General features: G+C 36.5%; 5 protein-coding genes across 8 annotated transcripts; 3 read left to right on the top strand and 2 right to left on the bottom strand.

The window, feature by feature from the left end:
- Positions 1-2,648: 2,648 nt before the first annotated feature.
- Positions 2,649-6,808, top strand: ppk6 (pickpocket 6). The gene is made up of 6 exons (XM_017620747.1): positions 2,649-3,671; positions 5,240-5,443; positions 5,502-6,238; positions 6,309-6,426; positions 6,491-6,597; positions 6,655-6,808. The coding sequence occupies exons 1-6, from the start codon at positions 3,451-3,453 to the stop codon at positions 6,804-6,806; spliced, it is 1,539 nt and encodes a 512-aa protein (XP_017476236.1). The 5' UTR covers positions 2,649-3,450; the 3' UTR covers positions 6,807-6,808.
- A 226-nt stretch (positions 6,809-7,034) lies between these two features.
- l(2)k09848 (WD repeat domain 74 lethal (2) k09848) lies at positions 7,035-9,015 on the bottom strand. The gene is made up of 4 exons (XM_017620745.1): positions 8,776-9,015; positions 7,696-8,381; positions 7,274-7,638; positions 7,035-7,200 (listed from the first exon to the last, which is right to left on the bottom strand). Exons 1-4 carry the CDS (start codon positions 8,861-8,863, stop codon positions 7,071-7,073), a joined length of 1,269 nt encoding a protein of 422 aa, XP_017476234.1. The 5' UTR covers positions 8,864-9,015; the 3' UTR covers positions 7,035-7,070.
- SmydA-5 (SET and MYND domain containing, arthropod-specific, member 5) lies at positions 8,744-19,464 on the top strand. Its single transcript, XM_017620744.1, has 5 exons — positions 8,744-8,759; positions 16,049-16,414; positions 16,586-16,840; positions 16,911-17,472; positions 17,587-19,464. The coding sequence occupies exons 2-5, from the start codon at positions 16,059-16,061 to the stop codon at positions 18,124-18,126; spliced, it is 1,713 nt and encodes a 570-aa protein (XP_017476233.1). The 5' UTR covers positions 8,744-8,759; positions 16,049-16,058; the 3' UTR covers positions 18,127-19,464.
- LOC108366364 (probable tRNA pseudouridine synthase 2) lies at positions 11,928-17,541 on the top strand. The gene is made up of 4 exons (XM_017620746.1): positions 11,928-12,174; positions 12,236-12,439; positions 13,901-14,534; positions 17,524-17,541. Exons 1-3 carry the CDS (start codon positions 12,045-12,047, stop codon positions 14,506-14,508), a joined length of 942 nt encoding a protein of 313 aa, XP_017476235.1. The 5' UTR covers positions 11,928-12,044; the 3' UTR covers positions 14,509-14,534; positions 17,524-17,541.
- Positions 19,465-20,391: 927 nt separating the features above from the next.
- Ars2 (arsenic resistance protein 2) lies at positions 20,392-26,045 on the bottom strand. 4 transcript variants are annotated; one of them, XM_017620739.1, is made up of 9 exons: positions 25,942-26,045; positions 25,097-25,251; positions 24,867-25,039; positions 24,523-24,805; positions 23,563-23,629; positions 22,095-23,492; positions 21,299-22,038; positions 21,126-21,233; positions 20,392-20,575 (listed from the first exon to the last, which is right to left on the bottom strand). In XM_017620739.1, exons 2-9 carry the CDS (start codon positions 25,246-25,248, stop codon positions 20,497-20,499), a joined length of 3,000 nt encoding a protein of 999 aa, XP_017476228.1. In that variant the 5' UTR covers positions 25,249-25,251; positions 25,942-26,045; the 3' UTR covers positions 20,392-20,496. The 4 variants fall into 4 exon arrangements, with proteins under 4 accessions (XP_017476228.1, XP_017476231.1, XP_017476230.1 ...); XM_017620741.1 differs by lacking the exon at positions 20,392-20,575 and adding an exon at positions 20,620-20,956; XM_017620742.1 differs by lacking the exons at positions 24,523-24,805; positions 24,867-25,039; positions 25,097-25,251; positions 25,942-26,045 and adding an exon at positions 23,935-24,224.
- Between the last annotated feature and the right edge of the window lie 1,473 nt (positions 26,046-27,518).

Genomic DNA, 27,518 nt, shown 5'->3' with positions numbered 1-27,518 from the left:
GAAGACGAAGACGAAGACGAAGAAGGGAAAGAAGAAGGGGAAGGGGAAGGGGAAGGGGAAGGGGAAGGGGAAGGGGAAATCAGGAAGATATCTTAATTATTCTTAAGTGAAGTCTGGCATGGCTGTTCCTATTTACAATTTATGAATTTTAAGTTGCAATAAAATATATTTGAATCAAACCCGTGAAAAATTATGAATTTTATTAATTAACCAAGAAACTTTAGAAGAGCTTCGGTAACGAACCTTCTACTTACTGAAGGCACTTTTGGAAGCCCTTTATGGATAGCGATAGCAGCAGCCCGGGACACGTAAACTTGATTTTTGGTCGTATTCCCAAGATATTTTCATTTTAGGTTTACATTTCGAATTAAAAAAATTTTATTCATATGCCATGTAGGAGGAAGTACATACGAGTACGGCCATGTACGATATGGCGTATGAGTAACATTTAACTTCTGCTGTCTCATACAAACAATTATGGCACATTTTCATTTGATCATGCAAAACTTGTTTCTTTATCGATCAATTTGCATCGTTAGTAACTTGATTTTTTACAAAAGAACAGGCTTTAATACAAAAGAAAAAATTACAAAAGATTTGTTATTTTTTTTTTTTTAATTTTTTCCCCGTTAAGTTTGAAGTTTTCTTCATAACAATTAAAATATCTTGAAAAAATGGCTTGAACTGGAAAAGCGGTATACAGATCCATAATCTACGACCCAAAACTAAGCATTTACTTATCGGCGTTTGTTTGTGTAATTCCAAAACTTATATTTTCGCAATGGCTTCCCCGTTTTACCAGATTCGCTCCGGTTTTAGAGGTAACGGTACTTGAAAATTTGATTAATTTTAACTATTTTATTAATAACTCTCTCAGCTTTGAAGTTATTTTACTAAAATTTTGCATATAACGGTTTTTTAATATTACCTTAGTTATTCCTTAAAATTATCGAAATAGGTTCACTTTAACATATACCTCCAATACAAATGAATACTCAGATATGTGTTCTGGCGCTATAACTCTAACCTCTTATCTGAATAATAAATTGTAAGCGTGCTATATGTTAAAGTGAACCTATACTAAATTTTTACCTGTGTAATTGGAGGAGTTATAACGCAAAACCACGTCTCTGATCAATCAGTTGTATGGTAGCTAGATGTTATAGTGAACCGATTTCGATGATTGAGTGGAGGTAATATTAAAATACAATCGTGTGCACAATTTTAGTAAAATATCCTCAAACCTGAGGGAGTAATTTTATAAAATAGTTACAATTTAAGCAAAGTTTCAAGTACCGCTATCTCGAAAAGTGGAGCCAATCGGGCAAAACCATTTAAATCACAGTTTCAAACTTTATACAAAATTTAGGAAAATTCAAAAATTTTTCATTAAAATTTCAACTTTTTAATCTGAATCTTTAGAACATTTTTGAGTATGCAGTTTTATAGCCCATACAATTTTAGTCAATTTAGTGCACTTCCGCAAGTTTCAACCGGCTAAAAAATCGCATTGGTTTTTGAGAACTTTTTTGTTTAGACGGCTTTTCGGGGTTTTTTATATAACAAGTGCAATTTGTTTATTATGTTTAATTTCATAAGAAATTCGTGCTTATATGGAAAAAAGTTTAAAAATCCGTCACCACAAAAAAAAATTTAAAAACCAACGGGATGTTTTAGCCGTTTTAAACTTGCACTTCATTGAATTAAAATTTTATGGGCAATAAAACTGTGCACCAAAAAATGTTCTAAAGGTTCAGATAAAAAAGTTGAAATTTTGATGAAAAATTGTTGAATTTTCCTTAACTTTTAAACTGTGATTTAGAGGGATTTTTTTAAAGCTTGGACGGTATTTTTATACAAAAATTACAAACAAAAGTAGCTCGAAAAACATTAGGTAGTGCACATGGTAGTGCAGAGTCGAACCAGTCGGAAGCAGAATAGCGTAAAACTACGACAGAGGGCGCCTATAAATCACGCAAGTGACTACTTTAGTAACTCCCGGTAGTGCAGGGAGAGCCGATGGTGACTACCGCCTACGACAAGTAGTCGGTCGGACAAGAAGTCGGTCGGTAATTGACGGAGTTTACCAGGTAGCTACCGATTCATCAGTCCTGTAGTCGCCCCCTCGTACTGCAGGGTTACTAAAGTACTATATGTACTAGCGGTTTACGCCGGCAAGTTTTGCGGCGGCGGCGTGGTCAACTTCAAAAAGAATCGGCGGCGGCGGCGACGCCAGCGCGTCTGGAAACGCCGGCGCTACTAGCCATAAGATAGATTAGAAAGAGCCATGAGACTACTAATCTTATCATGTCATCTCGTCAGCGTTAGGCATTCGCCATGCCAATTCAGATTATAATTATATTTAATTCATTCTTGAATTAGATTTGTTACTTCCTAATTGAATCAAAATGTTGAATGCCTGGCGCTGATGGATGGGCGAACAGAAGATCTAAAGTACATATATACATACATACTTGGTTCTCTATGTTCTCTTCCGATCCGTATGTACTATTTAAATTAAAAAATAAAAATTAAAAATTTAAAAATTTAAGTTATTGGAGTAATTTTTGTCACTATTAATAAATATTTGTAATTATCTTATCTACCGTTATGTTAACTTACGAATGTAAAAATTTGCAAAAAAAAGTTTTGCTTTTTATTAAAAATCTTTTATATTTACTTTATTAAAAAAAAAAATACACACGAAAATCAACTTGTTTTGGTTTTATCTCCAATATTTGAGGAGTAAGATGTACAAGGGAGCTTCTGTTTAAACTCCTTTCTGAGATATTAGCGTTAAAGTTTTTGTTGTGTGATAACTTTCTTCTTGTTGTAGTATATAACAAAGTAGTTTATTGTAGTATTGAAAAAAAAGACTACTGCGGAAAAAAATTGTCAGTTACCAGTGTTCGACTCTAATTTAACAGTATGTTTTTTTCTGAGTTACGCCTTTTTTGGAAAAATTCTTATTCAGTGGCCCAAATTAGGTAAAAAAAAACTCGTTTAGACATGAAATTTTCGTTTCGTAAAAACGCGTTATTTATACGAGTAGTAAGTAGCTCTTTCAAACGATTTATTTCAATGTGCATACATCATGAAAATTTTGTAAAAAAGTCCTTAGGCGCCGAACGCCGCCGCCGCCGCCGCCGCCGCTGCGCCGATATTTTTGTAACTCGGCGGCGGTGCGTGAGGAACGACAAAAAACGGGGCGGTGGCGTGGCTCGGCGGGGTAAACCTCTAGTATGTACCTAAATTTACTTTTATTTCTGTTCTTGCAAACAACTTTAGCACTTAACCTTTAATTAACTACATTAGTGACAATTAACCGTTAAAGAGGATATACATAATTAAGAATAGAAGGGCATATATGTACGCATGTATGTATGTACATACATGAATTCCCATAAAAAAAAAATTTCAGTTTGCTTGTATTGTACTTAGTAACACAAAATGTTCCTTCATGTGTGGAAGCAAAACGCGAAAAGCAATAAATTAAAGGAGCGTACCAAACTCCATCAACCTCGACGTTTTCATTCGAAAGTACTGAATCCCCAAAATGTGGCACAAAGGCTGCGACTAGCCGTAGCGGACACATTTTGGGAATATACGCAAACTACAAAAGTGAGTGGATTGTGGCTGCTGCGGCGGAATAGAACAAATGGCATTTCTAGGTATGTGCATGCTTACATATATACATACATATCGTCACCTGAAAAGCAAAAAAGTCGTAGTTAGGCTCATCACTTAAATGCAAAAGGTCGCCACTACTAATTTTTTGAAATGCGTCGTATCAATCAAAAAGTGAATTTTGAATTTTTTTTATAAGTAACGACGATGTTATTACGGCGTTTTGCATTTTGGGTTACGATATGTGGATGCATGTTATATTTGTATACAGTGAAGGCTCCCATAAGCGGACACCGATGGTCAGCTACTTTATGTCCGCCTATGGGTGATTCCGCTTATAGGAACTTCGTAAAAAATATCATTAAAAATCAAATTTAAAAAATTTTATTTTAATTTAATCAAAAAAAATATTTATTCTTCAAGAGACAAAAAGAGGATGGATTAACAAGTAAAAAAGTCTAAGTTCGAGCGGTGCCGATCATTAGATACCTGGCGCAATTATTAAATATAGTTTTATTCACCTTTCCGAAAACTACCACTAAACGTTAAGCAGGGGTGGTTTTAACCCTATTTCAAACGTCTTCGATAAACTTAAACAGTTATACGTGGGCGGTATCACGCCCATTTTCCACAATTCCATAATAATGTTACTTCTTTTCCAGGGATTGTTGTTAGTATCAATTTTGTGTGAATTAACGTCCTTACATTTCGAAATATCGAAGTTTCAAGCATTTCTGAATTTTACCGTTATATAAAAAGTGGGCGTAATTTTAGTCCGATTTTAATAATTTTCAGCGTTTTGCTTGTATGTGGCAAGCACAATAATCATTCCGAGTTTGGTACGAATTGCTCGAACGTTTACCGCGATACACATATGCGGTCAAAAGTGGCCTTTGTCGCTCCCATTTTCGAAAATTTTTTTATAAACGTATTTTGTGCTAAAGAATTATTGCAAACGTCAATTTTGATTAAATTAGCTTCGGTATTTACTGATTTATCGAAGATTTCGTATTTCTCCAAATTACCGTTATATGGGATGTGGGCGTGGTTATTGTCCGATTTTAAAAATTTTCAGCTATTTGTATGTATCCCGCAAACGATGCATCGATATTTTTGAAAAATCGATAATATAATGTTTAGAATTGCCTAAAATCGCTAAATTGACGATACATCGATGCCAGTTTCAACGATGTTTTAACATCGACTTTAGTGTGCCTCAGACTTGAATTCAACTTAACCATTATGCTCCTAAGATTTTTTGACTGGCCATGAATTTTTATTACTTATTCTTTTGGGGAACATTCAGAAATTTCGAGTTTACTCGTATCTTTCATTATAAAAAATGCTTTCTTAATCTTTAAAAAAAGAGCCGGGTTCCCCTTGAGCTTTCAACGAAGTTGGACCGCTTATGGGAGATTTTTTTTCATAGCGGGATATTTTTGAGTGTCGGCGTCCATTTATCGGAAATTCCGTGTATGGGAGAGTGTTTTGTGTGGAAAAAAACTAAAAACTGTTCGTTCCCAAGAATGTGTTCGCTTATAGGAGATGTCCGCTTAATAGTGCGTCCGTCTATGAGAACTTTCACTGTATACGTATTTTAATAAATAAACAGGTGGATTTGGTCAACTGTACTCATAAGTCTATTTCTACTCGGTGTTTACTTATCGCTGAAATTATGGTTAAAATTCTACTCATATCCAATTTTGAATACTATATCGAGTGATCTGGCTATAACCGACGTGGCATTTCCGGGCATCACCATATGTAGTCCCAAAGTAGTTAATCGCGAGCGTGTGCAGCGTTACATAACAACATTGTTAGTCTCGTATTTGAATTTTGGGATCACACATTAAGATTTTTTATAACTTCCACAGAAACATTCCCGACAACATAGATCCCCATGATGTTGCCATCGGCTTGGATTATATCAACGCATTTACCGATCAAAACTGGAAAGCTCCAACACAGGAAAGCTTCAGATATGCCGACGATGTACTACGTTTCAATAATAAAACTATATATGAGGCTGCCAAAGCCGTCAGCGGCAGCTGTGACGACTTCGTCAAGCGTTGTTATTGGGGTATCACCGAGTTCCCGTGTCGTCAGCAGCACGAATATCTCTCCTTCATATCGACAACTTCGTATTTGGGTCCATGTTGTTCATTTAACTATAATCCGAAAAATCTCTCATATGTACCATTTTCTGCAAACCTTTTCGGCATAGATGGAGGCTTAACTGTGGTGGGCGTCGAGGGATCCGAACGCAATCTTTCAACTGGCTTGATCGTCTTGGCACACCACCCCATGGACTATGTTACAGAAGCCACGTCTTCGGTTACAATTACGTCCAACTCCGAGAGTTTCGTTGAAATCTCACCAACTGTCCAAAGCTCTTCGACTGAGGTGCTAGAACTGTCGCAAGGTAAACGCGATTGCCTCATTTCAGACGATCTCGAGCTGCATAACTACCGGCAGGCAGCATGCTCGCTCGCTTGTCGAACGGAAGCGATAATGAAGACTTGCCAATGTGTGCCCTATCACATACCCAATGCTGTGGCCGCTTATCGCGAGTGCAAGTTAAATGACAGTGCATGTTATTCGACTAACTATGGTATGGAGTCTTCGAATGCATAGGAAATCAACTGGGAATTTCATTTAACTCCTACATTATTTTTATTTAGATGAATTTAAAAGTGTAAAGTGCGAAAGTTGTCTACCAAACTGCTATGACGTCACTTATTCAACTTTGGCCTACAAAACTGATTTAAAATTGCACAACTATTCGGTTAGCCCACACTAGTACGTGTATTTTAACTTTGACCCAAACGGTTGTTTATATTTCAAAATACATTTATATTTGCAGCATGACGATTGACTCACAGGACACTTTCATCGTTCGCGCTTACTTGACCAGGCAAACAGTGCCAGCAATACGGAAGGTGGTCGTAATGTCGTGGATCGGACTTTTATGTAAGTAATGTTGGCTAACAAAATAATTTAAAATATTTTTTGACTACATATATCCAGCGGATTTGGGAGGAGTATTCAATTTGTGCCTGGGGATTAGTATGGTATCCCTAATCGAATTCGCCTACTACTGCACACATCGTTTATATGTGAACTACAAGGCCCGCAGCGTTTTACTTCAGCCACTCGGTCATTCTCAGAACAGAAAATAATCGGGTAATTACATCTTCATATTAACAAAGCAGAAAGCTACTAAATTCGAAATATGCAGTCCTTTTGCCGTTGACCCGTGTATATGTTGATAAGTTTATGTGAAAAAAAAATATATATGTCTTATTCCGTTAAATTTTGTGAAATAGATATTCCAAAAACAAGGAATAAGCAGTGTTTTAAACCTAAAATCATTGTTAAATTAAAAATATTATAAAAAAACATAAATATCCTTTTGAAGCAAAATTAATAGGCTTTTTATATTTTCATTCTTTTTTTCTCTTCTTTTTACCAACATGCTTCTCAGCTTTTCGTTTATATCCGGTTTTCGTATTATTTTCTGTATCTTCGGCTGATTCTGTTTCCCCTTCAGTTTCATCATTATCTTCAATTTCACTGTGAAAGATTAAAAAATAACAATTAAACCTCAAACGCAATCACAATACATAATTTAAATCTGGTTACTTACCAAACTGTTTGCATATTCTTAAACATGTCCTCGTACTCCTTATCTTCTGGTTCATAACGCTTTTGATCCTCATCATTGACTTTTGAGCTTTTACTTTCAATCTCAACCAAGCCTTTTTCTGTCTCGTCATTTGGAGCACAGTTGAGGCTTCCCGCTGATTCTCGTATTAAGATTCGTGTAGCCTTTGACTTTACATAGCATTGATAGAGAAGGACTGTAGAGTCCACGTGATGGACACGGACATATCGATCCAAGGAAGCAGAGGCCAAATATTTGCCAGAGCTATCTAGTGAAACATCACTGATAGCGCCAGTGAAGCCTTTGTAAGTATGGACGAATGTTTTCATTCGTCTAATATCAAATGCCTGAATACATAGTTTTCGTTTTAGTTTCAATAATAATAATAAAATTTTTTTACTTACCTTCATAGCTCCCATTGTTGTTCCGGTATATATGTAGTTCCCATGTGCTGTCAGAGTGGCAAAGCTCATCTGCTCCTCGGTAGCAAAGCATTGAACAGGACGCCGTTGCTTACGGGTATCATAAACACGAACATAACCGTAACGTGAACAGGTAGCCAGTATATGCGGTGAATCTATAAAGCCCACATCACTATCCCACACTGGTACTTCAAGCTGAAGATAATCATTGGGCAAATTTTTCGAGCTGAACAATTGTTTACCATCGGCGGCCATATCGAAAATCTTCAAATTGTTTTTACGCCCTTTACCTCCGGTGGCTACTAGGTTGGGACTTGTAGGACATTGGCGTAAATGTACCATGTCGTCGCCGCTACTGACCACAAACTCTGATTCAGAGCTATTTTCTAGTGATATGCGCTGCACTTGGCCATTTGAAAAGCCGGCCACTAAATATTCGTCAAAGCGTGCCAAACCCACTACGGGGGCAAATTTAAAATCGATGGTGCGCTCTATTTTATCGGTATGCAATGAATGCAGCTGAGCATTCTGTTTGGCGCGCCCAATTAAAATTTCAGAGCAGTCATTCCCAAAAGACAGAGCTGTAACCCTATCATCTTTTTCTAGTTGGTTGATGTCATATAAATTACGTTGGGCAAACGGATTCTCCTCAACATTGGGCACAAATCCTGAGGAATTTTAATAAGGTACGAAAGGTATGACGTTTTAATATTTATAGTTAGGGCTCGATATGCACGCCAGTTTGGGCATCGTCACACGATCAATATCGGTATGAATACTGATAGATTTCGAAATATATATCTAGAATTTTTGTGATATACACGGTCATTAAATAACGCGATACTTGGATCAAGTCAATAACTATTGATCGTGTGACAGTGCCCATTGATTAGAAATGATATGGCGAAACAATGGCTAAAGGTTTTTGGATGAGATGGTCGAGGCGTTCTTGGCGAGTTAAAATCTTAAAATTAATTTCAAGAATACATTTATAAAGCGTAAAATAGCACGATGATAAGAGCCAACCATGCAATTATTCAATGAAGGTATGTAGCAACTTACTTTTAAAGGAGCCCGTACTTGTGCCAACGTAGAGTTCGTGGTTTTCATTATAATTAGGGTTTTTCAAATTTGATGTTGTCCACTTCATTTCTCAGTAATTGTTCTATATTTTACACATTCAATAAAAGCCGAAATCCTTTGAAAACAGTCAACTGAAAATTCTGATCCAAACAAACCGAAATACAACGCACGTGCATAAACAGCAAAAACAAATTTACATTAGGGATATAAAAAAATATCGAGCAGCATCGATAGTCGTGGCTTCAAACATCGATGTTTGCCAAGGTTTTTACGTTTCCGATGTTAAGTAAAAACATCGAAGATGTTTACTAATTTTTCACCATTTCGTTTTGGGTGCGATTTAAAATTGTATGCGAGCGTTTGGTAAATGGTCTCATGGAATCATACCTAAGTAAGTTCCTTTAATAAGTTCGTACATTACAATTAATAAGTGTACATAAATAAGTATAAGTGTAAGTCTTCTAAGAAATAGTTAAATTGGTTTAAATCAGCGTTGGGCCGACAGAGCTTTTAGGGCCGGTTGTTCAATGCTAATTAGCACAAATCGGAGGTAGAAGTTACAGTTAGATACAACGACTGCCTTATCGATCACATGTTATATGCATGATGTCGAAATCGTCTATAATGAAGTTTAACCGCTTTCTCTGCTCTCTATACAAAATGTATAGAAAGCTTAAAAGAGCTTTGCCCGCGGACAAGGCAGTGCCCATCAGTGATATTGTAAAATCGCTTAGCGTCATCACCCAATTTGCCAAACAACTTCGTATAGACTCGCCGACGAACTGGCCGTCGAATGAAAAGTCGGCGGGTCGGAAAAACAACTAAACTGAAATTTAAATACATTTCTATAATACTACGTTCCAATATATAAACCCACCTCATATTGACAAGTTTTACAATTAATTTTTTTCGTATTTAATTTTAGTTACTTTTTTATGAAAATTAATTTCATTCTCTAACACAAACTATATATATCCAATTTCAAATTGTATGCAATATTTAAAGACAGCAGCAAGCCATTTGTAAAAATCGGTAAAAACATCGATGTTTTAATTCGATACTCGAACTATCGAAATATCGATTCTTTAAATATCGATAATATCAATGTTTTTTTACAACCCTAATTAACATTTGACAAATTTTATGAAAACTGCCAAAGGAAACGAACAGCGTCGCATTGAAAAACCAGCTGTTCGGAACAGTGGATGATTTCATGCTAAAAACATGGTAAGGTAAAACCGTTCTCTCAATTCGTCGGTCATGATATTTTTTTGAAGTTTGCCAACATTTTAAAATCACATAAAATTTAGAGTAAAAAAAAGGAATTGTTCAAAGTTTTTGTTGTTCGAGATTGAAAATGGGAATGTGTGCGTGAGTTTGTGAGTAAAATTTTAAAATTAAATTGCTTGCAAACGTCAAGAATTTGAAAAATTCCTCTCAGCGGTTCTACCTTCCTATTTTTTTTATCATGCATGATTTTATGTAACAGTGTGTTAAAGTGAAAGTACATAACGTCCATTTGTATGAAGCAAGTTACATGAACAAGGCTGACGGTGACGCACAAATTAGCTCAACTTTCAACTTTACTTATGCGTTTGCGTCAAGTGACAACTATTTTCTGTGTATTGTTTGTTTATTTAAACTTAAATTTTTTCAACGCAATTTTTGCAAACAGCAGCAGCGAGTTTTTGATTTAACGGGCGCAATGGTATATGGATAGTGTGTTACTTGCCGCATAATCACCGTTGACGCTGGCATTGACGGTGACGGTGATGCAATAGACGTTGTGTGCTTTCGCGCTTAGGCTTTCTGCACATGGGTCGTCCAATCACAGTTGCTTCAACGTCACAATCATGATGCAAAGACTACGTGACGACTACACTTTCGCACACTCGGTCGTGATATTTCTATTGATTTGGCGGCTAAGAATACGCTTATAGCTGGTATTTTCTGTTTTTTGGTTGATATTTACGCAAAATTTTTACAAAAGCCTGCAATTTTAAAATTATGAACTGTGCTGCAACAATTCTAGACATAAATTTTCATTAATCTCTCTTTTCTTTTCCTGAAATGTGTTTTGTTCACGCAGGCAGAGGCTTTTTACAATTTGGCCATATTTGATAGTTAATATTCTGGTATTTAATGAATTTTGTTGCAATTATCCAATTTTTAATAATTTTCACAAATTGTATCCAATACTAATTTTTAAGCAATTCTAATGCAAATATTAACTTTTTCACTAAATTTTCCCCATAAAATGTAAACAAATAATGCGTGCATAACGATTAGCAAATTACAGTGTCGTATTTATCTGTTTCTGCATCTTCTACGATTTGCCGATAACGACAAGAGTGCATGTGCTCGGCTCAAAATTTAAGGGCGATACGATAACGCAACCATGATTGCACGACAAGTGTGCAGATAGCCTTAAACTTTTCTCATGAATATTTCTGTGGTCATAAGCAATAACCGCTTAAGTCGATTTAAGAAAGAATTGAGTTACATATGTATATATGCTATCGTATTCTGCAACTACTATTACATGTGTGTGGGAAATCCCCATCTCGCCAGATAGGCTATTTAAAAAGTTATAGACGACATATTTTGGTTTACCCATAAGGTTAACATTACAATCGAAATGTTTAAAACGTTTTTTCCCGAATTCAGGTTTTTCGACTTAGTCGGTTATTGCTTATGACCACAGATTTATATAACGATTTTACAGTTTTCAATTACATATGTACACTCATTTACTAAAAATTTGGATATGCATCTTCTTTTTCTACAGGATCAATTTTAAAACTTTAACATCTAATTTCACGAAAGCAATTTAAGTACAGAATTATTTTAATTTTTTGAATTTTATACGGAAATTGACAGAAATAAAGAAATAATTTTCGATTTAAATTGCTGGTGTAACCGGCGGTAAGGGTCGTTTTCTCAAGTAGCTTTTAAAATTTATAGGCTATAAACAAAAATTGTGTACTGAAAAAATATATTTGAAGGGCAGATAAATTTTAAAACCTACATGAGAAAACGGCATTAAATGCGTCTCCTAAAAATATCAATTTTAGAGTTTTGGCAGTCTTTTAGTAAAAGAGCGACATATTTTTATGTAAAATACTTACTAAACTAAACACTGTTGCGGATGTAAAACTACTGTCGAGATCAGCTGTTAAACGAATTTAGGCGAAAATAAAAACATTTTCACATTTTGCACAGAAATAAATGTAATTTTTATATACAAAATGTCTTTGACAAAGGTTTATGACGCCCCCACAGTCTTCAAAAATTTAAATGGGATTATGAACATCTATAAGCCAGCTGGAATGAAAGTCAAGCATGTAAAAAATGCGATACTCCACAACGTAACCAAAGGTACCCGGATCTATATGATTTACAGCTTAGATAAAATTTCATGTACTTAAATTTTGTTTAGATTTAAATGAAATGCAAGTCCGCGAGCCTCGAAAGCTAGAAATACCGCTGTTGGAACCAGGAGGAGCTGCGAATCCATTGCTACGAAAGATGGAATCTATTGATTTATCTGATCATATATTGGCCACAGGACCACGATATCAAATATCCGATATACGTTGTGCACTTGTAGCTGGGTTGGGCAGACACACAAGTGGTGTATTGTGTAAGTTTACCCTTTACACCAAGTAAAAGTTCATAATAGTTGCGTTCCAGATGCTTCACGATTTGCAGGTTTTTACAGGAAGTCGTTCCAGGTGACCACCTCCCATAAATTTTATTAATGGGGGAAACAGCTGTTCCTGCAAATCGTGAATTTCGTGAATATCGTGAAGCATCTGGAACGCAACTATTGTCACCTTAATGTAGAGAGGCCCCAACTCATTTTCCAAATTTAGCTCTGTACAAGACAAAGAGATTACTCACTAAGGACCTAATAGAATTTAATACCAGCTGCTACTCCATTAAATTAGTTTAATTTTTTTTTAACCAGTGCTTTAAGAAAACTTCAATTGAATAATTCCAATTTTAATAGTTTTTTTTTACTATATAAAAAAACAAATATTTTGATAGGGCCTTTCTATATTAAGGTAACGATATATACATACATGCATATCGTTGCTTATTAAATACTGGAGTACAGGAGCAGGCTAATAGAAAAGCCAAACTGACATTTTGCATTTTCTACAGGAAAGGCAAAAATCCAACACATACAGGCTGTATTTCTTTACACATTTCAGATAATCCAATTTCACAGCCAGAATAATGCGTTTGTAATATACGTTAACATATCATCAGGAACGTTCTAAAGAATAAGTAAACAAAAAAGTTTATTCCAAACGTTCAGAATGAATAAAGAAAGAAATGCAGCCACGAATTCTGTGCCTTGGGCGTTTTGAAAAATTTTATAAAATCGTTGGATTTTGAGTTACGACTCTAAAATTTTTAAGGAAGATTCGTCGTGTGCCTTGGGCGTTTTGAGAAATTTTATAAAATCGTTGGGTTTTAAGTTACGACTCTAAGGAAGATTCGTTTTAGTATAATAGTCAGGGTCGGATTAAGAATGTGGGGCTCGAGGCCGTTATATATGTAAGGTCTCCTTTTGAGTTAATAATTATATACCATTAATTGGAAAAAAAACTATATTTTAATTTCAACATTATCGTTAATTATTGACTTTATACCACGTGTGTTCTCTTGAAGTTCTCGCCTGAATTCCTTTGTACTTTTCGCTCATGTTGCATTCAGTATTAAACGACTACCCCCGGCAGTCTCGTTTATGAACGGAAACGGAATACTACGAATATTTTGTCTCTTTGATCCGGCTTATTATTTCCGCCTGTACTTTCTCACCCCTCCCTTATTTCCGAATTCTTTGACATGTCCGCGATCCTTCCTGTATTCTGTGAAAAAATATTTTTTTGTTCTTTCGTCATCACATATGGGCGCCCCCCAATTGTGAGGGCGCTATTCCGCGGCCCCGTCGGCCCTGCCCTCAATCCGGCACTGATAATAGTATATGTATATAGATACTTAAAATCGTAACCCGAATAAAAAAATGTCAGTTAGGCCCTCTCTACATTTCATCAACGATGTATAGAATTTCAACCATTATTCCATATTTCAGTGTTTGGAATTAATAAGGGAATACGCCAATCACATAAGATACAAATAAATCGTCCGCTGCGGGCCTATCATGTCTCTGGACGCTTTGGTTTTGCGACGGAAACGAATTTCCCTGATTCCCGAATTACTGTGCGCTCTGATTATCGACACGTGCATCCAGAACGGATGAGCTCGTTGGCTGCCTCCATGCAAGCTTCACACCAACGTAAAATGTTCGAACTCTGTGGTGTAGATCTGCAATCGCAAGCAGCCTATGAAATCGCTTGCAAAGGTCTAGTTCGCCCAGCTGATAATACACAACCAGTAATTTATGGCATCAAACTGATTTATTTCCAACGCCCCGATTTTACAGTAGAGGTTCATGCTATCAACGAATGTGAAGACTACTTAGCAGCGTTGGTAAATGAAATGGGCATTGAATTACGAACAGTAGCGCACTGCACAGCTATACGCTGCATACGGCATGGACACTTCAACGTCGAAAACTCCTTGCTAAGGCATGGCTGGAATATACGAGGTGTTGTGAAAAACATGCGACAGCAGCAACAGGTTCTGGAGCAACATCCACATCTATTAACACAAGATAAAATTGAATTAAGAAGTGATTAACATTAAAGTTAAACCGTAAAGTTGCCGTTATACAAGAAATAGTGACATCTTATTTTCGAAAATTTTCGTGTTATTCGTTTTGCTTGATGATACATTCTCCCAGGTAGAGTATGTTTTTCCCAGCACTGACGTCTCGATTCCAACAGGTACCGCATTTTGGGCAAAATTGGTACCTGTGGGGCGATTTGGACGTTTATATTCATTACATATTGTAACACTTGGCACAAAGTTTTGTTGTCCGGAATTCGTTCACCTTTAAAGCTGTTAGAAGTAGACGGTTAGGTCCTCGCCTATATCCGCGTATTGGCGAGTTCACAGCGATCTCGGTTGAACCTATACATATTAACGTACTATCTTCTCTGTTGGGGACCAGTTGTTTCGCAATGTGGTTGCAGGCTTTTTGTTGAGCCACCTTTCTTTGCGAGAAATTTTTTTGTTTTTGCTACAGTATTTCAAGCTGAAATTTACAGTATTCACGAAAGTTCGATGAATTTGCAGACAATTCTGATTTTGTGGTGAAATCTTTCGTATATTTACGTATTTTTATTTACTTTGTTGCACGTATTTTTATTAAATCTCCTGTATNAGTTTTGGTTAAACATGAACAATTAACAGCTACGCGAACGAACCTAATTCTGATTTTGTGGTGAAATCTTTCGTATATTTACGTAGTTTTATTTACTTTGTTGCACGTATTTTTATTAAATCTCCTGTACAATCTGTTTCACCTGGTTTCAGTTTTCTCTTTTTCACTAGCTTAGTTTCGTTTTGTACTTGTATTTGCTTTTCCATGCAAAATGGTATGGAGACGCCATCGGTCTGAAATGAAGAAAACGTTTTAGTGCACGTTGAAGGAATTATAAAAAATTTTCCAAATTCACTTTTATCGAAGGAAGAAAATGGTCCTTTGAAAAATTTTAATCGACACAATAGTTGATGGATCGTGTCTGATTTGATGGAAACCGTGTTTTAGTTGTGGTATTAGTGAACAATTTTTTATTTTCTTGATTTCATTATCCGTTGCAGGTTATAAAATATTTCTATGCAAGACCAAAATAGTTTTGATATTCCCTATTTCGTGTAGTTTATTTCCGTTCCATTTTAAATCGGTACGCATACGATCTAGTAACGCTTCATCTGGAAAATTTTTTGAATTTATATCGAAAAAGTAGCTCAGTGTACTATACACTGTTTTTTTTGTCGTCGTCAAATTTAAAATATTTTCGCAGCCGAGTATATGCGTGCATCCAAATATTATTCTTCGTCGATTATATATTTGCTTCATGTTTTACATGAAAATTCTTAGCATTTTGTGTCAGCAAATCACACAAGTGCATGGAAAGTGTGCTATAAATAAAACACCAAAGTACCAATACTTGAAATTCAGGCATTCGTACATACTATTCTCATCTGTATTCATTAATTACACGAATTACATTAGATACACGAATTAAATTAGTTGAAGAAAAATTAAAAAGCTAAAAGTTTAGAAGCTAAAAAATTCTTATCTTTAACAAAATTTGATAAACTCTATTATAAGATAAACAAATATGTCGACCCCACGGCCAGAATCACTTTCACCCACCAACTGTGCCGTGTGCCAAACTCCTGCTAAACTTTACTGCTCAGCTTGCAAGATGGTCAAATATTGCGGCGCCGAGCACCAAAAGCAACACTGGAAGCAACATAAATCGGAATGTCGGCCATTCCGCATGGCTGAAGATAAGGATTTAGGGCGTTACTTAAAGTCCAAGCGCAGCATTAAAGCAGACAGTGTCATTTTTACTGAAATTCCCATTATTGTCGGTCCAAAATGGTATCTGAACGAGCGCGAAGAACAAGTGCCAGTTATGCCATGTGTAGGCTGTTTCACACCCTGCCGTATGGGAATTCATTACTGCCCGAAGTAAGTAACTTGTTAACATTAAAGTTAAACTGTGCTCACAGTAAAAATTATGAAGTGAGTAAAAATTAGCAAAAGAAATGAGTCCGAGTATTTTTTATACTTATGTACATACATACACGGTGGACCCGGACACCGGAAGTTATAAATATTTAAATTTATGGTCGTTTTCAGATGCCAATGGCCAACATGTTCGGCGAATTGTGGCGGTTTGGACAATGCAGACCTCCATGGCGCTGAATGTGCCATACTCATGTTGGGACCTGGTCCAGCTTCTTCAGAACCACGCTCACTGATCGACTACTTTCGTACGGACGCCTTAGTTGTGCTGAAGTGTTTATTATTGCAACGGCAAAATCCGAAAAAATGGGCCGAACTGATGGATATGCAAAGCCATGAGAAGGAGCGCGTGGGCTCTGAATTACACGAGTAAGCAAATTACTAATTTTAAATTTTGTGTACTTAAGTATTTATGAGTTCATATTTCATCCATGTACAGTGATGCCGAAAAGCGGATTGTGTGCTATCTACAACGGAACTTCCTGCAACGACTAAAAAGCGTAGAACAAAAACAAAAGCAAAAATATCTGCACGAGTATGACAACGCGCTACTGCACCGCATTTGTGGCATCATCGAGACGAATTATATGTGTATTAATTTGCCATCAGGGATTGAATTGAGCGGCGTTTACTACATGGCGTGCATGATGGAGCACGCCTGCCAACCAAACTGCTACTTTCAATTTGATCAGCGCAACGGCTTTAAGATATCCATTATAGCCGGCAGAGATATTGAGCGCGACGAGCACCTCATCATCATGTACTCGAATATGCTGTGGGGCACACAGATGCGTCAGGAGCACTTGGCCATGACGAAGCACTTTCTATGTAAATGTGAACGGTGCCGAGACCCCACAGAATATGCCACCCATTTTAGTACAATGCTTTGCATGGGCGATGAGGGAAAATCTTGTGACGGCATACAATTGCCGAAGGATCCACTGGATATGAAGAGCGATTGGGCATGCAACAAGTGCCCGATTACCATCAGCGGGGAGGAGGTGAGTACTTATGATCCACATGTAACTCTTATTAAAGTTAACTGTTTTCACAGTCAGATGTACATAGTACACATGTAAGCAATAAGTCCACATTTTTCTTACATACATACATAGGTAAGATATCTTCTCACACAAATGGCCGATGAGATTGAAAGCCTGTTGGCACGCAAGCCCACAGTGAAGCAACTGGAGGCGCTTATTGAGAAACTATCAAAGTTTTTGCATCCGCACCATTACCATTTGTTCAATTTGAAACATACGCTGATTCAGTTATACGGCACCGAGTCTGGATATTTGCTTGGAAAATTGGACGATGGGCTCTTGACTAAGAAACTACAACTTTGTGAGCAGCTTTACGGGATCTGTCAAAAACTAGACCCTTATACCATACGCTTGTCAATTTACGTTGGCATTATACTGTACGAAATGCAAACAGTTCTGGTTGAACGAGGTAAACGTCTGCTTGCCAACGCCAATAAAACCGAAGATGATGCATCGAGGGCATTGGATGCGTTTAATTTAGCTCGCGAGAAACTTCTAATAGCAGCCAAAGTCCTGGAAAAAGAGTTGGATAATGTCGCTGGCAGCAAGTTGAGTGATGCTGTACTGAAGGCGCTTAATGACGTTTATAAAGAGCAACAGTTACATAATTAATCAGTAATTTTCAATATGCATATTTAATAAAAAATACAGTGTAATTACTATTGAATTTGTTTAACTTCATAAAGTTAAACTTTTTTCACAGTCAGATTTACATACATATTTTTCGCCATATAAGAAACAATGACATCTTATTTGCAAAAATTGTGGTGTTTTTCGTCTTGATTGATTATACATTCTAAAAGGTATAATATATCACGATTCCAACAAGTAAGGCAATCTGTGTGACGATTTGGATGTCAGGTTAACTCGGACTAAATCCGGATCAATTGAAGTTAATTCCCCGAGTTGATACGGATCAACGCTGCCGTCTGTTTATGCTTTAACAAAATTTTACTGTCTCGGCAAATCCAAAATTTTATACACATAGAAATCGAGCACTGCGCTAAAGCAACTTTCACTTTATAATCACAAAACCTATAGTAGATAGGGATGTAAAGACATCGATGCCGAGCCCGAGGACGACCTCTGGAAATGGTTTTGTGCAGCATAGCGTACTAACGGTATGCAATGGCCAATCACAGCGCATATTCTATTTTACAACGCCGAAGACGACCTCTGGAGGTGGTTTTGTGCAACATAGGGCCAGTTTTCCAGTACACGGCCGTAGTTTAAACTAAGTTAAAGCGCCCGATCTGGGTGGTTTAAGCTAAGATCAGACAATCAAATGTCAGCCAGCTGTTCAATTTAAACTCAGTTGACTTAATCTAAGTTTAAACTGGCACTGAAAAACTGGCCCTAGCGTACTAACCAGTGTTGCCGCTTTGATCCATATACTTCAAAAGTGGTTCGTGTTTGTGCAAATTTTCGGAAGATACCTTATTTTTCGCTAATTTCACGGAGATACTTAAATTTTTCGCGTAATACAAATTTTGATACATGTTAAAGAGAAAATATTTATGTATGTATGCAGTGGCAGCTTTTAAAATTTGATCGAAAATGTTGAAACGTTTCGGGGTCAAATAAGCTTAAAGAAAAATGCCTCAAATGAACTATGTAACTATAAAGAGCTGATTTCATTAATTAATTAATTTACTTTACTTGCCTCATATATAGCTCTGAAGCTGCAGAGCGTATATTTTCAGATTTAAAATTGATCCAAATTGAAAAGAGAAATAGAATTTCATTACAAACTGTTGAGAATATGATGGGTAAAAATAAAGTCGACACTGAATGCAGTATCAGCTTTTTGACTTAATTTCCAACCAGTTTAACGTGGAATGTATCAGATAACTTGATATTTAACGTAAATAATCGACAGCTAATAGTTTTAAGATGTACATATATTTGAATTCAAGTTTCTATAAAATCTATACATAATATTTTTGTTAGTATCTATACAAGATTAAAAACAATAATGTCTTTCTTTCATCTTTCTTCATGTACAAACATACATATGTATGTGTATGAATGCGAATTAATGATTTTTCGGTTATTGACAATAATAAAAAGCGATGGTGAATCCAAATAGAATTTTTTTTAGTTTTTTCATACTTGATAATTTGATACCTAAATAAAAAATGTGTGATACATTTGATCCATTTTTTGTTTCCCTTACGATACATATTTTCATGGCGTCGTGGCAACACTGGTACTAACGCTATGCAATGGCCTTTCACAGCTCATCTTTTTTTACAACGCCGAAGACAAAAACATAAAAGTATAATTCCTAAACTTTGTGCAAAACTCGCAAAAATTCAGCAAATTTTCTTCCAAATTTTCCACTTTTTATTCAGATTTTTTTCAGAATTAGAGTATTCAGTTTTGCAGCCCATTAAATTCTAGTAAAAAAATGCAAGTTTGGAGTTAGTCAAAAATCGCATTGATTTTTGAGCATTTTTTTATTGAAGGTGTTTTGCATTTCTTCCATATAAAGTATTTTCGAACAACGGTAATTCCTAGCTACATAAACTTGTACTTTATTATAATAAAATTGATTAGGCTACAAATTTGCATACTCAAAAAAAAATTAATTAATAAAAAATTAAAAAGTTGAAAATTTGCATGAAATCTTGCACAAAGTTTAGGAATTATACTTTTATGTTTTTTGTTGTAGAATGAACAATATTATTATACGAAATTAACGGAAAAATATTAGCATATATTGTGAAAATTTTGCTGTGCCAATACTTTGTTCCGGCACTGTACGTTTATAAAGAACAACAGTTAACTACATAATTAACCAGTAGTTTTCAATACACATATTTAATAAAAATATGAATTTGTTTTAAAATTCTTTTCTAAACGAGCATCTAAAACTTGGTTTCCTCCGATATTTTTATTGTGCAGTAATTATTGGAAAATTTTAGGGTATTTAATTTAATACAATTTGAGTAAATCCTTAATTTTTAATGTAGCACAGCTTTAGTTGAATATGTCAACTGGTTCTTGAGGGGCATCCAAGTCCCTGTACTGTGTTAATTGACGATACTTATTCGCGGGTCTGTAAGCATATAAGCATAAATACAATTTATTTATATTTAGTCTCTTTTATTCATTTTTATTTAGGGATTATTTAAAATTACTTAGTTCATTAAACTAAAGAAACAAAATTAACAGCCAATTTCACGAAAGCAATTTAAGTGAAAGTTATTTTAAGTTTTTTAATTTTATATGGAGTTTGACAGAAAATAAAAAGGTATTTTCCACTTAAATTGCTGGTGAAAGCGGCTGTAAGAAATATGAAAATTAATTAATGGAGCAGTTGTAAGTTGTTATAGTTGTACTGCTACGAATCAGAGCATTTTAATCAAACATATCGAAATTTGCAGGTGCATCCAGGTCATGATAACCAATAATACGACGTTGTTGCTCCATTGGTTCTCTGTAAAAAGTTTGTACACAACAAATTTCACAATACATTCGTAAATATAGAGTGGATAAAGAACTTAAACTTCGACAAGCAAAATAAACAGACCAATATAAAGTACTTAAACTACTTCGAAAAACATGAAATACATTCAAAAAGTTATCGATTCCAAAATTTTAACTACCTGCGGCCAGCTCCAAATCCGCGCCCACCACGACCGGGCATCATCATAGGCGGCGCATAAGCAGCGTATGGTGGCATAAATGCAGGCGGATATATCGGTGGTCGGTACCTAACGAAAAATAGAAAACGGCTTAGAAATAAACAAGAGCGCAATATTATAACTGGTAAATATACCCTAGGCCGCCAGACTCCGAGGTGGTCCGTTTAGTGGTGCTGGCATGCTCGGGAAGTTGTGGCCTTTTTGGATCGCGCAAATAATTATTGAAAAACTCTACTTCTTTGCGCACTTCATCCACCTTTTCCGTGTGCTTATTAAATATGTGTTTGCGTATAAATTCTGGGCCCTTAAATTTCTTTCCCGACAACGGGCACAACCATTTATCTTTTGCCAATTCCTGCGTGTTTGCCTGTACGAATTTTTCCACCTCAGCCTCGGCGTCTTTGCTTCCTAAATTTTTAAGTTCTTCATCGTCAACAGTTGTTGCCTTAGCTAAGAACGTTTGCATTTTGTTTTCGAAATTCTTGATGTAATCCTGTATATCATTCTGTGTGACTTTTGAGGGTGGCGGGCCACGCGCGTGTATTATGCCGCAACGGTTGGGCATCTCATCCTCATATGGATACTCGCAGTGATTATAAAAATCAACGGAATGCACAACACGAAGATATAAAATCAAGCAATCAAGCACAGAAATAAGTGGTGCATCTCTCTCAATTATCTCGCCGTCCGATTCTTTATTTTCGCCAGAGATGCCAAGTAATTCTTCCTCTTCTGCTGATGCTTCTTCGATAAGGTAATCCGTAATGTTTTGTAGAACTGGATTATTTGACTTAAAGCCATATGATCCGCCACTGTCGCCATTACCTTTGGAATTATCGCATGCTTGCTTAGCATCCCCATCAGACTCCTTATCCTGTCGAGTAGACAAGTAATAATAAATGTACAATTAAACTTGCAAATAATATTTACCCATAGCTTGAATTTATCGTCTAAGTTCATAGTAATCTTTGCGCATAGTTTGATGTCGGCTCGGACGATGGATTTATGCGCTGTCATTCCATTAACCGGTCGTACACGTCGACTTAAGTCACGATTCACGATTGCGCCCATCTCGCAGTCTCGAAGTCGCGTATTATTTAAATTCCAACAGATCTCTTTGATATTCACGTCCCGCTTGAATGTTACCCAACCTCGACGGTACCAGCGCCGATCAACTAAAGGATCGGCTATAGCCACACGTAAATAACCATCAAAACGTTGGCACAACGTTTCAATCTCAGCTTTGGTTATGGACGGCGCAAGGTTCCGCAAGAATATTGAAGAAGTCCGGTGGAGCGCGCGGGGCTGGGGTTCCTCCTTGACTTTGTCCAAGTCAATAGTCTCAGGTTGGTCGTCATTCGTTTTCGTCTTCTCAGCATCGCTTTCTTTGTTATCCTCATCAACAACTGAGTTCGCTTTATCGGCATTTGTTTCTTCACTTTTAGCATCATCATTGTTTGCGCTAACAGCTTTGTTATTTTCATTATCTATCATGGTTTCATCCACTTTATCAGTATCCACTTTTTGCGCATTTTCTTCCCCATCATTTTTGTTAGTAGTATCATCGGTCGTCTTTTCTGCCTCCAAACCATTTCGGGAAAGCTCTGGCTCAGGAGTTTTTTCTTCCTCACCGTTGACTTTGCTTTCAACTGGTGCCGCTTCTGGCTCCTTCTCAGCCTCTATAACTTTATCAACTTCATTTTTTTCTTTAATTTCATCTGTCTCATCCTTTTCGGTTTCTACCTTCTCTTCTTTAACTATATTCAAATCATATTTGTCTTTTATTTTATCATCATCATCTTCATCGCTAGAACTGGAGCTGCTGGTATCCGAATCCGAGGACGATGAAGAAGATGATTCAGAGCTGGTGCGTTTACGTTTCAAAGATTTTTTATCCTTGCTCTTTTCGTCATCTTCACTTCTATCTTCGTCATCTGACATATCTCTTTTATCATCACTTTTGTGGGTAGAGTTTTTATTGTCATCGGCATCATCATCGTCCCAGTTTTCTTCATCATCAGAAACGGGTGCGCGACGTATCGGACGCGGTGATATGACTTTAGGTTCATCCTCCTCTTTGAGTTTCTTACCCACGGATGTTATAATTACATCGTCGTCGCGCTCTGGCTTTTTATCAAAGTTTCGTTCTGGGAAGGTATACTCTCGAGGTTTCTCATCGAGTATTTTCAGATCATCATCCGTACCACCTTCCAGTTTAATAACTACTGTGTCAAGCAGACGAAGCAACGGATCTGATTGAGATGTATCAACGGTCACTGCTTTTACTTGGCCGTTTTCCAAGAGTTCATTAAAAACTTCAACCCGTTTCTAAGTTAAAATAGTAATACGATTAGGCAAATATTTGATCATAGCATTTTGTATAATTACTGTAATATACCTTTAAGAAACCAAGTTGTTCTTGTTTGCGATTAACACTGTCTACTGGATGATATTTGTTTTTAAACCTAATAAAAGGAAATAAAAGAAAGTCAAACGATCGGAATGTATACGTTAAATATATGTAGCCTATAAAATTTATTTGATACATATATGTTGTTAAATAAATGCTGGTTTAATGCAAACTGGGTTTTGGTTTCCCATGGTTAGAAGTAGGTAATACTTTTTGCGAAGATTAACAACTTCGCACATAAAAAAAATCGCTGAACTAAAATTTTGGAATTTTCCTTGGTCCAGTAGAAGTAGTTGAAAAGTACAAAATTTTCTTCGATATCATTTAAATTTAACTATGAATTAAATACCCAAATCTTACCTCTTGGTTAAAATTTTTTTCATATCTTATTGGTATGTGTTTCGATTGATAAGCGGATAAAATTAAAACGCGATCAAATTAACACACTAGAGCATTGCTCGCCCAGTGCAAAATTTACAAAAATTCGAAAATCTCGTTATATATTTCTGAATATATACGAGCAACGCGAGAATGTGATAGTAGTAGTAGTAGTGGTAGTTGGGTACATATTGTAGTAGCTACGAGCGCATTTTCGCTAAAATTGAGCTGCTGCTGCAACCAGCTGCACAATATTTTGCACATACATGAGTTCAACAGCAAATCTCAAGTAACGTATAGCTCCCCATACGCAAATAGCTGTAGAGAAAAACTTGATTATACAAAACTTAACAACAATTTTAAATTTTAATTCATATCAGAGAGGTAGTTAAATCAAATATATGCATATGTATAAGTAAAAGAAAGTTAACAAACACTTTACATTTCCAGTGCTTATTTTTATTTTAGAAGCGCGTTTAGAACAGTAGCAAACGGTTGTAGAGCTATATATTCAGAAACAATCTGGGGTTTTATTTGTTAATTTTCTTTTACGCTTTTCTCATTACTTACCACTCTTCATCTTTGTGCGCAACGAAAAATTCATTTAACTGTTGGCGTTTAAACTCGATTTTGTACTCAGTGTACTTTCGCAAAACTTCCGAGTCTGAAATACCATCGTCCTGGGTATCTAAGAATTGTTTCAACGTAAGCATGGCAGGTTGAGTCTGCATATCACTTGTGCTCGGCTGGTCACGTGCTGCATGGGGAACATGTCCATGACCGGCGAAGCCGCCGTGATAGCTATGAGCAGCATAGTGTTCGTTCCAGGCATGCATAAGATATGGATCATAACCTGCATTAAGTAATATTGGTATATATTACATAAGGCAAACCAAAGAGATTTGGACCCATACCATAACGAGGATTCCCACGCAAATCGTCACCCCAGTCCGGACGCATGCGCTTTGCTGGCGGCATTTCCCGGGTTGGCGACCCGTAGCGGTCACGCCCTCCCCCCCGGTAGTCACGATAGTCGGGTCTGGGCCTTCCACTTCCTCCACTTCCCCCACCTCCACGGAAAGGGTTCCTGGTTGCAGTATTTGCATTAGATTCTATAACGGAATAACTCTTTAAACATATTTACCGTTCCGACCAATCATCGCGACCACTTCCACTAGTACCAGCGCCGCCGCGTCGATCGTCGCGTCTCTCAGAACGGTAACTATCTCCTGAACTTCGTTCGCCGCGAAACTTGTCGCGACGCTTGCGATCATACTCATCATCCGAATCGACCATGACCTAGATTATGAAAGTAATTAAGAAACGATATGGATATGTAATGCAAAGAACTAAATACATGCAAAGCAAGTCAGGCGAAAATTTGCCAAGAATGATAGAATACATTTTCTGTTCGCTACATCGCGAGAATTGGCGTTCCCACGACCGTCGGGTCTACTTACAAAGAACGACGCTGCCCAAGGACTGTCACTCCAGCATCATTCCCCAAACACGTTTAGGAGAATGTGTATGCTGACACAAGAACAAGCGAAACTTGGCGCAGTCATAAGTGAAAGCGCCATACATAACCTCACTTTTGTATCATGTTAGGAATGCTTCTTATGATGCTTTGAATTTTTAATATCACTTTCCACAGTATTTAGTGTGTATTTATCACTTCCCGGATGAATTTTCTCATAATATTAACGCTTATAAATCAGGATCTGCAAATATTTTTTTGCTTTTTTAGGTGACCGAATGGTGACTGCCTCNATATTAACGCTTATAAATCAGGATCTGCAAATATTTTTTTGCTTTTTTAGCTGACCGAATGGTGACTGCCTCACCGAATGGTGACTGCCTCACCGAACGGTGACTATGCGCTTCGCACTCATTTACGTACATAAATCGTATTTTGCCACTATTGTATATTGTTATAACGTTATATTGTCGAAGAAATTAACATGCAAAAATATTGGTTAACAAACTTACCAGGAAATAACTTCGGAAAAGACGCTGCAAAAAATTTCTGGCGATAAATCTTTTTCCACTGCAAATGACAGATAAATGACATGTGCTGCCAACTAATCAAAAAGAGCATAGCGCTGGGAGTGAGCGTGCCGAGCTTACGCGATACACCGTCAGATGGCGGTGAACACAGGGTGCTCCAAGTTTGCATTAATCCTTCTTTGGGTGTCTTCAGAAATGCATCAGGCCAAAACATCACATGCATTTATTTCTAAACTATAATTGATGGAAATGTCCAATATACGCAACCACGGTTAAATGCCTAATTGGAACCTAGTTGCGGTAAGCCATTTCCATCAATTATAGTTCAGAAGGAAAAGAGACTGATGCTTTGGCTTGATGCATTTCTAATGGCACCCCTTGATGCATTTTTTCGTAATTTTTTGCTTTTTTACAGTTATACGAAAAAAAAATTTGATGATGCATTTCCGAGCGCTTTTTCTACAGTTTCCTTTTTTAACCAGGTTTTGAATTTTTAATTTTTCAAATTAATTGGAATAGTCAGCCTAATATAATTAAGTGAAGGCTTCTGGAGTAGCTTCACGCCTATTTAGGGGAAAATTGCATAAACTTATAAGATTAAAACAATTCGAAATACAAAAAGCCCTAACTAACAAAAAATCCGAAATTCTTTTGATTGATTATGATGTATTTCATCGAATTATAAGTCCCACATCGTTGTATGAAATANAAAACAATTCGAAATACAAAAAGCCCTAACTAACAAAAAATCCGAAATTCCTTTGATTGATTATGATGTATTTCATCGAATTATAAGTCCCACATCGTTGTATGAAATAAAAAAAATAAATAAAAAAAATTTATATTTGTCAATGTTATTGTGGCTTATTAACATTTTTATTTTTTAATATTTTTATTAAGCTTTGTACCACGATTGTTTATTAGGAAAAATTGAATAAGCAACAAAGTCTAAGCGGCAGAAGTTACAGCAGCTATTTCGGAGATCACCACATCTCCTCATCAGACTTATTTTTTCTAGACTTCAGCAGGGATTTAGTCTAGAAAAAATTTTAATTAGTTGTGGCCTTTTTCATTTCAGCTTAAACTACAGTTATACCTAGTCCTATGGGGAAAAAACGCCAACCGGAAACTCACTTGATGTTTTTCCGCTAGACTAATCTTTGTTTCCTTTTTGGTTGTTGTTGTTTCCGACAGGGTGGGTGTATGATGTATTATGGAACGAATTTCCGTCATCCCTTGTCAAATTTGGTTTGGAGACAAACCGGTTTCGGCGTTGTGCCATCTTCAGTGTCATTTTTCGTTCTGCATAATTTTTGTTGGTTGCTCGTATTTATACTCCTTGTTAACTACCTCTTTCTTTTGTTAGGTACGTCTTTTTAGTTTTGCAGTGTTTGCGGTACTCAATAGGTAGATGAATTGTTTTGGCTCGTTTTTGACGGCAGGTAGAAGTCCGTGATTTTTACCCCCTTTGTTTTTGCAGTCGGTGTATTCCCTTCCATATCTGTCCTTAATATTTTCTTGTTGTCATTCTTCTTCTTGTACAGTAGTTTTAGAGGTTC

The sequence above is a fragment of the Rhagoletis zephyria genome, unplaced genomic scaffold, assembly GCF_001687245.7.
Source record: "Rhagoletis zephyria isolate East Lansing unplaced genomic scaffold, Rhagoletis_zephyria_1.1 Rzeph_scaffold_02243, whole genome shotgun sequence".
Taxonomy (NCBI): domain Eukaryota; kingdom Metazoa; phylum Arthropoda; class Insecta; order Diptera; family Tephritidae; genus Rhagoletis; species Rhagoletis zephyria.
Note: the sequence above shows the minus strand (reverse complement) of the source record. Positions and strands in the feature narration are given on the sequence as shown.